The sequence below is a fragment of the Symsagittifera roscoffensis genome, chromosome 3, assembly GCF_963678635.1.
Source record: "Symsagittifera roscoffensis chromosome 3, txSymRosc1.1, whole genome shotgun sequence".
Lineage (NCBI taxonomy): Eukaryota > Metazoa > Xenacoelomorpha > Acoela > Convolutidae > Symsagittifera > Symsagittifera roscoffensis.
This window is the reverse complement of record NC_087064.1, coordinates 15,227,419-15,241,875: the sequence shown is the minus strand read 5'-3', so window position 1 is coordinate 15,241,875 and position 14,457 is coordinate 15,227,419. Positions and strand designations below refer to the sequence as shown.

General features: G+C 37.3%; 3 protein-coding genes across 4 annotated transcripts in view; 1 reads left to right on the top strand and 2 right to left on the bottom strand.

Annotated features, from left to right (window-relative positions):
• LOC134842397 (integrator complex subunit 11-like) overlaps positions 1–14,457 on the bottom strand; it is a 546,173-nt gene that overhangs the window by 190,866 nt on the left and 340,850 nt on the right. The window lies entirely within an intron of this gene.
• Positions 1–14,457, bottom strand: part of LOC134842399 (ubiquitin carboxyl-terminal hydrolase isozyme L5-like) — a 445,222-nt gene that overhangs the window by 203,408 nt on the left and 227,357 nt on the right. The gene's annotated exons all lie outside the window — the stretch shown is intronic.
• LOC134842004 (protein downstream neighbor of son homolog) lies at positions 2,292–4,359 on the top strand. The gene has a single exon (XM_063858141.1). The coding sequence runs from the start codon at positions 2,313–2,315 to the stop codon at positions 4,122–4,124; it is 1,812 nt and encodes a 603-aa protein (XP_063714211.1). The 5' UTR covers positions 2,292–2,312; the 3' UTR covers positions 4,125–4,359.

The following is a 14,457-nucleotide window of genomic DNA, read 5'->3' as shown; positions in this document are numbered from 1 at the left end:
TCCTCAAGATTTTTCACAATTGAATAGCACTACTGTACACAGGGGCGGATTTAGGGGGGGGGGGGGCGGACGCCCCCCTCTCAGGGATTCGACCCCCTGCCGACCCAAAGGGTCCCCCCTTTGATACTTTTTCAGAAATCCATTTTTGGCGGACCGACCCTAAAATTTTTCTAACTTTGAGGGGGAGCGCGCGCCAAAAAAAACGCAATTTTTTTGTCAAAATTTTTCAAAAAGTGCCTAAAAACGGCTTTTTTGACTGTTTTTTCAAAAATTTGCCTGCGGCGCACAAAATTTTGCCAAAATAGGGGCAAAACAGTGCTTTGGGAGAGCTCGAAAAATCAATTTGGTCGACCTAAAAAAAAAAAAGGTCGTCTAAATTTTTCGAAAATCCGCCCCCCCCCTCGAGAAAATCCTAGATCCGCCCCTGACTGTACAGGTGAGGATTTACCACCCAAAGAGCCCTTTGATATTACTTTACGACATCCATTTTTGGTTGACCGACCGTAAATTTTTGTTAAAGCGCCATTGATGGGACTTAGAGAGCAGAGATTTTTTTGATAAAAACGTTCCAAAATGTGCCCCTAACGTCTTGTTTGACCTGTGTTTATCAAAAAACTTGAAAGCCATCTTGTAGAGCTATCTTGAGGTGAACTTGTTCTCGATACTTGAAGAATTTCACAACTCAAGCAATACTTGATGTTTCTTTGCAGATGGAGGGAGTGTACAAGGAGCTTTGTATCAAACAGCGGAGCTTGGGGAGCTCCATAACGGGAAGTGTGGGCACTGATTTTGGTTGAATAAATGGAAACATTCACCTATTGTTTTTCAGAAATTACTACATTGAAGCCAAATATGAGTAATTTATATTTATGAACATAAGGCTGAGAGATCAATCCGAGGCATATTCAGAAGAATGAGTTTTGCCGGAAATAATATTCGAAGCGGTTTTTTAACCCATTAAACAATGTTTTTCTCATGTTTGTCTTTTTGTGAGCTGACGCAGAAATAACCATGTTTGTCTTCTGCATAGCGAAGTTTTTTAGGATGGTCACGTTTGAGAAAAGCAAAAAAGTTGAGATGTAAAATCATCGAAGTACATCAAAAAGTTTTTTCTTCAAAAACTTGAGACTAGAGCGTGCTTGAAAAAGCATTTTTATTTGAAAATACTTCAAAAATTGCTCAGAACTAGGATTTCATTCCAAAAAGTTATTTCAACAGATGTGGTCATTCTAATATTTCGGCGGAGCTCTCAAAAATTGAACTGGTTGACCTAAAAAAGGTCTGCAAAAATGTTTCCAAGAGACTTCCAATCTCCCCTTCACCACGCCAAACCCCCCAACACCCCCCGCTCAAAAAAAATCAGTCGCTCTTTTCTGATCACAGCAGTAGAAATTATTCTGCTAAATTTGCCGTAAAAATAAAGAATTGGTGTTCTTTGACCGAAATATTAGAATTGTTGTTCTTTGATCGATGATGCAAAATGACCAAAAAAACGAGAATATCAGCATTAAAAGATATTGCATTGTTATAGAAACATCCAGATATAACTACCCGAGAATTATAGCGTTCGGTTAAAAGAGTCTTCCAGTTTTTTTTATTCCTCAAGATTTTTCACAATTGAATAGCACTACTGTACACAGGGGCGGATTTAGGGGGGGGGGGCGGACCTAAAATTTTTCTAACTTTGAGGGGGAGCGCGCGCCAAAAAAAACGCAATTTTTTTGTCAAAATTTTTCAAAAAGTGCCTAAAAACGGCTTTTTTGACTGTTTTTTCAAAAATTTGCCTGCGGCGCACAAAATTTTGCCAAAATAGGGGCAAAACAGTGCTTTGGGAGAGCTCGAAAAATCAATTTGGTCGACCTAAAAAAAAAAAGGTCGTCTAAATTTTTCGAAAATCCGCCCCCCCTCGAGAAAATCCTAGATCCGCCCCTGACTGTACAGGTGAGGATTTACCACCCAAAGAGCCCTTTGATATTACTTTACGACATCCATTTTTGGTTGACCGACCGTAAATTTTTGTTAAAGCGCCATTGATGGGACTTAGAGAGCAGAGATTTTTTTGATAAAAACGTTCCAAAATGTGCCCCTAACGTCTTGTTTGACCTGTGTTTATCATAAGCGTTCCTGGAGCGCTCGGAAAATCAATTTGTCGGACTAAAATAAGGTTTACAAAGTCTTAGATAAATTTTAGAAAATCCCCCTGAAAATGGGGTTTCACTGTTTTTTTAGTTTTTACTTCGATTTGCCATTTTAGTTTTTTTGTGATTATAGTTCGTTTTTTTTTCAGGTTTGTTGGTTTGTCATTGTTGAATATGACTACTCCTGAAAAGAATTCTTTCTCGCCGGCTTTTAAAAAATCAATTACGCCAGGCAAATCACCTAAGCGTTTCCTTTACTCACCCAGCTGGAAAAACAGGCGCTTCAAAGTTCGCAACCCGAAAGTCAAATCGAACCTCGTCGTTTTCCAATCTCAGACTTCTCAGTTTATTTCCTCCGAACCCGAAAAAGAAAATGATTCGAACTTTTCGAATAGTCAGCCAGCTGCAGGGTTCACAAAAATTGCGACAAAGCGTAAAAACCCGTTCAGTTGTCTTTCATCAAACACGAAAAGACATTGTGACGAAGCTTATGGATTATCAAACACAGCTGATGATTTAAAAACAAGAGATAAAAATTTGACCGGACAAGAAGCGCAATTAGAAGTACCTGAAGATCCGAGTCTCAGGCCGCCGACATCGCCGAGTTTATTTGACGACGAGTCGCCAAAAGCCGAACGGAAGAACCGTGTCTCTTTTAGTAGTGACGTCAGTTCACAGCCTGTATACTCTTTACCTGTTTCATGTCAGCAGTTTGTATACAAAAGGAGCGATTCTAAACTGGATCAAAATGCAGCGAAGACATACAGAACAGTTGAACGATTACCGAGACATCTCACTTTGAGAAGCAAAGTTAAAATTATATCTGCAAGTAGTTTATATCACCTGAAAAAGGCGACACATGTCTTGGAACCATGTCTGGACGTTAGTTTGGAATCAGATCGAGAACTGGCCGACCACTGCGCTTACTGGATGCACCCGTACATACCATGGCTGAAACTTTTTCCCCGCTACACCTCTAAAGCGGCAGTCAAAGATGCCCAAAACACGTCGTTTTTAACCGATGCTCTTAATAATGACATCTTCTCAGCATGGAATGTTAGCTTCCAAAGTGCCTATGATTTGCTACGCAGTGGTAACTTAGAATTGTTCTTTTTGTGTTCTTCTAATATGACAATGTGTTTCGAAAGCTTTTGTCGTGAGTCGCAGGGTAATTTGAACTCCAAAAACGTTCCGATTAAAATCCACATTGTACCGACCACGAACGGATTCCGCGATACGTTGTTCAAGCAAAAAATCAAATTTTCGAAGCCGTATTTGGATGATATGGTATCAGGTCAGAAACTCGAGCCTTTACGTGCATGTTCATCTGCTACGAATCTAAAAGAGGCGTCATTTTCAAGTGAAGGGAAATTGGAAGAAAATGATTGCTTTGAAAGTAATACGAATGACCTTGATTGTTCGCGTGAGGATCCTGAAGATTTGCTACAAGACCAAGCTTCGTGTCAGGACTGGCTCAACGTACTGGGCTGTGAAAAAGTTCAAGTCTCATCTCAGAAATCGACACAATCTTTTGAAAACGAGAATAAATACGATTATACTAAGCAATCTGCGATCGTAATTAGCTCGGATTCTGTTCACCAGTTTTTCAACTTTTTGCTGAATTTCAAATCGTTGATACCTTCAAGTGGAGCTCTTGCAGGGTTGCCCCCAACTATTCTATCCTGTAAGCCATTTTCAGGAGCCACGCTCCAACAGCTGAACTTGAAAGTTAAAGATTACAAGGCGAACTTCAAAGATGTTAAAGAAAGGCGTAAAGAGTATTCGTTCGAAATTTACAATGGACCAATTTTACCGAGCGTGTTCAACACACTGATTCACAAAATCAGAGATAAATTAAACTCAAGTGTGAAATTTGAATGTCATTCAACGTTTGCTGAAAACTCCGACGCATTTGACAAAGATAGCTTAGTTCCGCCTGTATTTGAATGCATCGAGAAAAACTTTTTGTTGCCAAATGAAAAGTAACTTGCAACTGATTTCAGTTTAAAGAATTTGGATTAGATTTGGAAGTTTAATTTCTTTTTGCATGGTGGAATTGTTTTAGGGTAATAGTAATTCGTTTTGGTGCTGATATTTTGTGGATATAAATTAATTGTCTCCTTACAATTTTATTCTGCTAAGATTTTGAGCGTGAACGCGAACTGAGTTGGCTCAGCATTTTTTGAAATTGATGATTTGAACTTGCAGATGCGAGAACATGAGAATACTAATCTCCAATTCGTGGGTTCGATTCCTACAAAAGACAAAGTTTTTCGATTTTGTACATTTTCTCTCCTTATTTCAGTTTTTAAGAGTAATGAACGTAGTAAAGACTTTTGAAGAGATATTGGTGATTTTTTTTTGTTTTTTTTTGTTCCAGGAAAAAGTCTTAAAATGCTCAAACAACTACAGATTCATATACATATTAATGCATTTATGGATGCACTTAGGTATATATGCACTTTTTGAGTTCAGTAAAAATGCTCTGCTGAAATTTACGTAAATAACACACTCCAAATACGAACGTGGAAATGGCGCAAACAAACGTGAACAATTTCTAGTTTCGAAAGTGGAATTTAAATTTTTAGACTTTCAGCGGAATAAAAACTTTACCTATTGATCCAGTTCGCTCGAGATGGGTTAATTTTGTAAAAAAACCAATCATAATTTGCTCTAGAAATTCGAGCAACAATTCGAAAATTGACATTTTTTTGCAAAGTCAGTGTTTTTTGTTCTCTTGCGTTCATTACTCTTCGAACTGTCAGTTGGCTGTTTTAAACATTTTGCTGGTTCTTTTCGACGTTTTATCGCTTGTGCTTGCAAAGTGCTGCTTCGCCTTGGTGTAAATTTGATATTTCCCAGCGGAATAAAAGCCATTTTTATATTAACAGAATCAACCTTGTTTATTAAATTTTTTTTCTACGAGCTTGAATCTGAAAATTTTTTCTTCCACATTCGATAATTTAAAAGTATTCAGAAAAAGTCATCATTTGTTTTGGTTTTTTCGAGGCCATTGACTTTTTAATTAGTCTGTTGACTATGTTGTGTTTTATCTATCTTAAGGATACGTGCCATGAGTGGGATAAAATCCTTTGCCAAGATTAAGTTTCTTAAAAGTTATCTCGAGTCTGATTTAACTGTGTTTGGTTTTTGTTTTCTTTTCAAGTTTTCTCCTGTTCATGACTCTTATACAACTGTCTGTTGGCTATGTTTTAATGTTCCCGAAATAGTTTTGTTTTATTGTATAATTGGCATTGGTTTAGTTAAGCCATTAAAATCTTTTATGGCTTCCTAATTGACCTAATAAAACAACTCGCTATGAAATCAACAGTTAAGAGAATAGTCTGCGCTTCGTAAAAAGCAATGACTGGTTGGTTTTCAACCCCTCAAGGTTGGTCGCCCTTCAAGAAGAATATGAGTTGAAAATGCGAAGATCTGAAACTCTTTTTTTTTTGGTGATATGACACTATTTTAGTTCAAAGGATCCCTAAAGTTGAATTACTTCTAAAATCTTCCTTGTTATGAAATTGAAAGCATTGTTGGATGGCCCCGTTTTTACGGTTACCTTAAATTTTGTTATTTTAATTTCTTTCATATATTTAAGCAACTGTCACCTTCGAGATTAAGTTATACGCAAGTTAGATTTTGATGCAATAATTTCAAACATTTTCCAATGGTACCAGCGTTTTTCGATATGCTTTGAGAAGTCAGTCGATCATCTAAAAGGCTATGCTTGCGCGCATAAATATGCAAATGCCATTTTGGCTCTTTGTTTGAAAGAGTTTGCACTAACATTACAGTTTCGTGTTAAATGGCAATCAGACCCAGACGTCGCGCTTAAGGCAGGAGAATTAGTTTAGATTTTGAGTGACTTCAGATTGTTACCTAGTTTGCGGTGCTAGTTTTAAGTGTAAATAAAGTATCTTAGTTTGGTTGGATGATATGACAGTTCAGATTTTTGTTCCGATAGAAAACCAAGTTTTTATTCATCTTATTTTCCGATATATATGGGCGTCTCAATTAACTTATCAACTGTTGCTTTTCATATAATGCTGAGAGTAATATAAGCGAAATATCCCAACTCGAATACCATAGTCGAGGTGGATATACGAGAAGTGCGGAGAAATGAGAGGCGAAAGCTATTTTAAGTTTTAGTCTCTCTACACTTGCGAGAGCAATAGTCTTGTAGTCGGGAACTAGACTTTTTTCCCTTTATAATTATACAATCTTTCTTAAAATTCTGTTAGAAATAGAACTTGTTTTGTTTTTGAGACCTTACTAAACCCAGTCCATTTCTCGCGTGGCGTGGAGATAATGTGAAGTCATTTGCGCCCTAAGTTTTGGGGTTCGACTCTCGATCGGACCTTATTTTTTCAGTATATATGAAACTGAAATTTTTCCGGGAAAAAATGCAGTGCTGGCCTATTGTTTATGTTTTTCTACTCAGTTGCCACATCACAGATTTTTCTTCAAGCAACTTTACGTGTATTACAATTTTTGTTGATTTAATTTTTGAATTTATTTTCACTAACTCTACTCTGGCTTTGTAGATATTCATTTCTTATTTTTTTTCGCTCAAAAGCTGAGAATTCTGCCTTCAAGGTTTCGACTTATATTTGTTGGCTTAGTCATCTCTTTTTAATTTGTTGAATTGCAAACTTATTCATCAGCTTAAAATAATTGAGTTTCAAATAATTCAGGTCGGTTGTGGTATAAATGTTCATTTTGAAAACTTATTGTCGGTATAGTCGTTTGCCATGCTTCGCTTTGCCTCTGTGTTATTATTACAGCCCCATACCTATATAAAGTTATAGCCCTAACTTCGTCTCACCATTAGACAAAACTGTTCTGGGCTATGTTTTTTTTACTACGAGGAGACTGCTGGAAAAGAGCTGGCTCTTTTCCACTATCCCATATTAGAATTTGATTTTCCAAAAAAAAACTATTTTAACATTGTCCTAATGCAACGAAATTTGGTATGGTGAACAACTAAAAATTGTGAACAAAATATCTTTGATCACAGTTTTATACACATTTCGAATTTTGCGCGGAGATCAGTGTTCGGTTGAAGCCATTACAGGTCTGGGTGTGGCTGATCACGACTTATTTGTTAAGGAATTTCAGGTGCTTGTTTTCTGCCCTATTTATCAATTGCTCTTTTTTGTACTCCCAGCAATACAAGTTTCAATTGGAACACATTTTAGTTGTTATTTTGAATTTCTGAGAAATTAAGCTATCAAAATTATACTAGTCGATACATTTTTACGTTTTCAAATTTTTTGCTTACAGAGCTTTATGCTAGTCGAGCGGTCATCTCAGAAATTGATAGAAATATACGGCGCACAAGATGGCAAAAGTAGCCACCTAAAAACAAGTTCATTTTGTTGCGGCTTTGGTGGCCGACATTTGATGAAGTAACGCACAAATTTGTGAAATTTAGAAAGATAAAAAGCAGAAGTCGTCTCTGTTTCTGCGTTGCTTGGCTAAATTTGAACACATCGGCAAAACACGTATATTTAGGATTATATATTTTTATTTACACTAGAGGAAAAAATTTAACGCAAGTTTACGTTTTTTCTCTCCATACTGACTGACAACATTTTCATCGAATTTTAACAAAAAATTTTGTTCGATGGACAGAAAATGATCTAAACAACCCACTCTGAAAATCTCAGTTTTTGATTAGAAGCAGTTACCCGTTGTATTACTACGGGTCTGAAAAAGCCAATTTTTTCTATTGTAATAAGTTTTTTCCATCGATGTTGAATAATACGAAAAAATCAATTTGAGGAATTTTGTCACACCCAACCACACAATTTTCTCATCTCAAATGTTTAACATCGCATAATCAACTTTTTTACTCCTCTCATTCAAAAAATATTCTCTCCCATGTAACTTTTTATGCAAATGAAGAATACTGTAAGTAAATTTTGTAAGAAAAATTCTAAGTACATTTTGTCCAAAATGACCCCTAAAATAGCATTTTAGAAAGCAAAAAAGCTGAATTTGCGTCAGTTTTATTTATATGATTTGTTCAAAACTGGGATCTCAGTGTTCATTTTAAACCCAAGTTTTGGCTCTTTTCTGCCAGCCCCACGCATGGACGTTTTTCAGAGTTACATTACTTGTTATAGTGGCTAAATGCGTGATGTTACGATCTTAAGTATGAAGAATAAAGCTGTTCGCAACACTTAGACTGATCACCATGCCAAGATTCATTTAGGATAAGTTAAATGTTTTAGTTTAAAATTCAAATACTGAAAGAATCCAAGTTTTAGATATTTTCAACCGCCCTTCCCTTCTCTGCAAAAATGGCGCAATAATTTTTCCTCAAGTAGCGTAATAAACTACAATATGTATGGGCTCTTAGGAAAAATGGTTTTTCACATTATTTGATTATTACCCTTGCGATAAGCAAGGGTATAACAATCGGGTAGTAGACTTTTTTTTCCCGTAAACAACTTTGTCCAAAGGACTCATTGGACTCCTGATGTACCTTGCTTCACAGTGAGTTCACAGTAAGTCTGGTGGTCACAGTTGTCTCTTGTACAGTTAGTCTCATGATAACGAATACGCCTGGGACGGCAAAGTTCCTGTGTTCGGATCTGATCAGGACCAGTTTTTTCCAAACGGCAAATATTCCGGATCAAAAAAAATTGGGCTTATTATTTGTCTGCTTTTTGCTGAGTATGGCGAGGGGTTGGGTGGCAATTTGTTGGGTTTGTAGGTTCCATTTTTACGATCCTAGCTAGTGGGGTATCGGCGTTTTGATTTGGTTGAAAATTTTCGACAAAACTTAACAGGTTAGCTCTGACCGCCGTTGCTGTCTAACAGAGCAGACTCATTCAAAAGTGAGCTCATGACTGATTGGTCAACTGAATCTTAGTAAACAATAATTGGAAACTGGTTCAGAAATGACTTGAAAAAACCGTGATAGTTGGAGTTTGCATGCTCGAATTTAATTGGTAAGTTTCCGGATCGTATGACCGGGGTCGCCCTCTCTTTCTTTGCGCTTCACTGGCTCCTCTCCTCTGACTGGCTGTTTTTTTCCGTTAAATTGCTTGGTCCCTCTTGCTTGTGGCCAGTGAAGTAACACAAGGATTGATTATGAGTGGTTAAGTTTTCTCGTGAAATTTTCCAGTCCCTGTGGCGACAGATGACTTGAAAACTAACTCGTCTCTGCAAGGTTGAGTTTTTGCGATGGCCACCGTAACTGATCTGGAGTTTTTGCGTCGATCTTTAAACGCCCACTTTCGGGATTTGACCTAATTTTGAACTCACATCTGATGTTTGGAACTCTTCGTGATGTTTGGATCGAGTGCCTTGATTTTTTCTGTGATCTGATTGATGCATTTTCCGTACTTGAGGTGGCACTGTTGACTGTGTCCGCACTCGAAACAAAAATTAGCCTGGCTGAGCCCAAGTCCAATCCTGCCTTTGCTCTGATGTGTTGTCACGCTGAAGTGAAATTTTCAGTGGTGTTTATCACAAACAACTCATCATAAACGGAAGTGGGGGCATCGAAACAAGGATTACGTGGTAAGTAGTCGACCATTCCAAAAGTAGCACCTGTTACGTGCCTAATGTCGTGATTGATTGACAAAAGCATGTCTGCCCATACTTGGATTTACTGCCTTTGATCTGCCTGATCATGATCTGTCTGAATTAGCAGGTTCATGAAATTGATGTGTTCCTGGTGCAATTTAGAACTTCCTAACTTCGTGAACAATTTTGATAATTTATTTATAAAAAAGCTTTGATCAGTTCACAGGACGAACTATCCGCCACGTTCTGCACTCTTGTCCGCGGGTTCCTTTTGATCGTGTCTATTCGACGATCGCCCGTTCATGGGCCCGAGGAACTCGTTTTTGTCTGTTAGTTCTACTACCCGTCCCAGATCAAAAACACTGGGCAGCTCCACAATCTCCTTTTTGTCATGCGACACAAACTTTCTTTTCTTAACCGCGGAGACTCCCTCTGCTGTTTTAAGCAGACATGCTCCTTGTGTAGCATTCTTCCTGCGCTTTTTGATGAAGATGGAATTCGACTGAAGTGGTGTTCTAGCAGGTCCTACTCTTATCCTTCTGGATTGCTTTCTCACTGATTATAACCGATTACAGCTGCGCCATACTTAGTAGCCACATCTAAGAATCGTTTATTTTAGCTGTAAACTATTCTCACTGTATTTGTTTTTAGACTTTTAAAAATCCGGCGTCTTTGGAATTTGCTTTTCACATTTGTATTTTTACCAGCTCGATTTGTTTAATATATTTTTTTTCTTTTTCATTTTTTTTGTCTTTTTATTGGCTGAATATTTTTTTGGCTTAATTAATATCGATTTAGTGGCCTCTTATTGCGACCGCAAAAATATTTTATGCGCACGTGTTTGCTCTGAGGGGAAAAGGGATATAACTTTTTTTATAAGCTTGGAATTTTTGAACTTTTTCCGATATGAAGCATTTCGGCTCAGGTATTTTGGGCTTTGTTACCGCTTGGTGATTATAAATTCCAATCCAATCAACCATCTGGTGCATCCGGCGTAGAGGTAAAACAGCATTCTTAGATGGCAAGGCTTGCGGTTTGAATCCGGCCGGGTCCTTTTTAAGGCATGTTTTTTATGCTTTTTCGGACAATCGTCCGTCTGTTTATTTCTGTCGGATTGGTTTCCGTAGATCGATGGTTCAGTTTTATTCCAAGTTTCTGTAACCCCCATGCTTGAAATGATAAAGCCTGGTAGTTCGATTGCCGGTCAGACTTGTTTTTTTTTTGCAAATAGAACTTTTTGGTTAATGTAGATTATTGTACGTCTGCTTTTTTGTCTGGTTAGTTCCGTAGAAAGGACTGTTTTGAGAAGTTGCCCCATTTATAGCCTTACCAGAGCGCTTCGTAGAGTTTCTAATGCTGCAGGCAATTTTCTGGATATTTTGTGTTTTATTGCATTTTTTATTGACAAAAACGATTTTTTGAAGTTTTTTTCCGTCTGATTTTAATCATAGTCATTCATATTTGTATCGCAAGTGGTACAAGCTCAGCTTCGCCTCTGTGTAAAAGTTGGAATGCGGACAAATTCAGCCATGACAAACCTTTTTGTGCTTGATCATTAACATATAAGATTGATGTTCCTGTGATGTGAGGGGGAAAAGCAAAAAGCCATTATTAGTTAAAAATTACGCAATTAGTGTCCCTACATTATGACAAAGTCTTAGAACATTATAGAAGCTTGGTCTGCTGTTCAGTTTTTGACCTGGTGTTTTAAGTATCGTTTGAAATATTGGAGTAGACGTATTGAGACATAGAGACATACTTATTAAGTTGTCTATGCTATCTAACATTTTGCAATGTATTTTTTGATCTTATTTCTATTTCTAATTTGCTAAATCTAAGTTAGTTAATAGGTCTTGTTCGAGACTTTTGGTCGCACCAGATGAGTTTAGGGCCGGGGTGGCTCACTCATAGATTAATTTCAGATAAGGTACACCATCTGTTCGTCACCCTATCTTACTCTTATATCTCCTTGTCTCAATACATCTAGTCTATTTTGTATTTGCGAGATAGATATCGGGAACTATTTTGAAGGAGAACAACTGTCTTCTAAGTTATATTTATTTTGTTCTGGTGCTGAAACTACGAGTAGTTTCAGCACTACAAATAATAGTTATGGATCATGATTGGTTAGTAAGAAATATTTTATAGAGATCGTTTGATCAAGAATATAGTTGGTTATAAATACTAGTTCTAAACTGATTCCAATATTGGTATCTTCCGGTATATTTCCCTTATGAAGTCGGGAAACATCTTGATTGCAAAATTAACTGTGATATGACCCGAATCTGTGAAAACTTCATCTTCGTCGTCGACTGCTGATATTGTAAACTTTTCCGAATCTTTTCTGAAAAAGATTTTTTTTTTCAATTCGGCCCATATTTTTTTTGTTTTCAAGTTTGGAGAAAGTGACTAAATGTTTGTTTATGCTGAGGGTGGTTTTTTCTTAGGACAAGTTTGATTTAAAAACTAGCAGTTCGAACGATATTGAGTGCGGTGCTCTCAATAAAAAATGATTTCACATGCAATTTAGTTTTATGGTAGTTTGAATATTACTTATTCGGCTGCTTCATAATACAAGCAGCAAATTATTCCGGCATCATCACAAAAAAAATCATCATCAAAATCATCAGCTAATTATTCCGGCATCATCACAAAAAAATCATCACAAAAATATTTGAAACAATGTCATTGATTCAGTTATTGCGTTAAAAAAGACCCAAAGCTTATAATTTTGCTCTGGGCATTGCGTCAGAAAATATTTAAGGCTTTTAATGTCATAGGGGAGTAAAAAAAATTTCTGCATTTTGCTATGATATGAAGCGTTTTGTTGTTCCGTCAAGCCAGTTGACGGAACTGTAACACAAGGTCTTTTGTTGCTAAAAAGTTTCATTTTTTAAGCGTTAATTAATTTTTCATACCATCTATGCAAGACCGAACTCTAACTTTAAAAGATTTTTTGGCTGTGAATTATTTTTGCAAAATTGAAAAGGTTTAAAATTTACTAAGACAACCAATGGGGCAAAAATGCGCTGAAATGCGACCAATTAATCAAGTTCAGAAGCCATTGCATTTTAAAGTAAGGCTTACTGACTGATCCAAGTAATGTGTTCATTACGAGACTAAACTTTGCACTGGATAGGCGCACAGTTTAATATGTGTAGGTCTCTGGAATCCAGAAACCTTTAAACATGCTGAAATTTTGTCGGAAAGATTAACAAAAGCCCATGCAAATATGAGGAAAAAAGATCGAGAATAAAGGAACCTGCTGGAGAAAAATTTCGGATGAAAAAATTAAAGATTAAAAGCGAACAATTATGACATACTGTGCGGAGTCATCTCGTGACATGAAAACGACACAAAACAAAAAGCTAAACATTTTTATGCTTGGGATAAAAGGCACAACGCCAACTCATTTATAAAAGACCAAATTTTAACCTACAAAACATCATCAGGAGACATAGAAAGAACAAGAAAGCGTTTTTGTGGTAGAAAATACCCCAAATTTTGGAAGATATAATTTTTATGTGGAGCAGAAAAACAAATGACTTGAACAACTTTTTTTAAAACTATTGAAACCAGCATCAAAAGCTGAATGAGAAGACAGAGAAGAAGAATGGGTTGGATGCATCTGCGCAGCTCAATGTTTGAACGGATGCACTGATAGTGGAGACTATGACACTTAAATACGAACACGATTAAGCACTTAGAAGAGAAAAAGAACATAGAACGAAAAATCCATCGAATATCATAGCCATGGCTAAGTAAGCCCGTCAATTAAACCATTTTAACTTAAACTGGAGTCAAGGGATTACCCAAACTATGGGGAGCGATGGTGAAGTGGTTACGTCTCCGCCTCTCAATCGAAAGGTCGGATGTTCGAGGCCCACCATGATCCGTGCTCGTTGCTTGAGGGTGAAGCAACATTACCCAGCCTAGAAAAATAACCAAAAAAAATGCATGTAGTTCTTAAAACAGGGGCACAACAGCGGTTCGCCGTGATGAGCTGTACAGCTCTTGTGTTGGTCCTTTCCCCCGTGGATAAATGGTCTTAATTTAACTAACGGAGGAACCGACCACCATTCAAGAGAGGTCAAGGACATGGTAGGCACACTGAACATCCAAAATAGACATTAAGATGCGCAAGTACAGCAAATAACAGCTATTCAACTAGGCCAAAGACCAAACACAACTATTGAAATGCGGAAATCCATTCACTCACGCACGGACACGCAAGAGCACATAGAAGTGGCCTCAGCAAAAGACAAATATTGTTGCAAGTGCTCACGAAGAGGGCACTTCCAAAAAGTGTGCCGCTCAACAACCGCCAAATAAATAAACGCCCGGAGTGAAGAGGCAGATGAGTCCCAGAACAACCAACAGAACGATAAGGTAGAACCAGTAGTACTCGCAGAATATACATTTGTAGACAGATGGGGAACTACAGAAAAACTCAACTTCACAGCCATGACAGTTCAAGAAGCATTTGAAACAAAACGACAAAACACTACGACGAAGAAAATCTACAGGGCCATGTGGTAAAAGTCAAAATCACAGGGAGAACCCAGCATAGCAATAGTCGATCCGAGGAGTCCAATGTCCTTCCTGAACAAGTAAGTGGCAGCAAGACTAGAAGAGAAAATAAAAACGACGTTTGGAAACATATTCAGACATCAATCAGGTTTAGGTTGAGGTCAGTCGGCATCAATCATGACAGTGGAATTAATTAAAGTTTATAATTAATTTATCACATAAAATCACGCCTGTCGAAATTCTG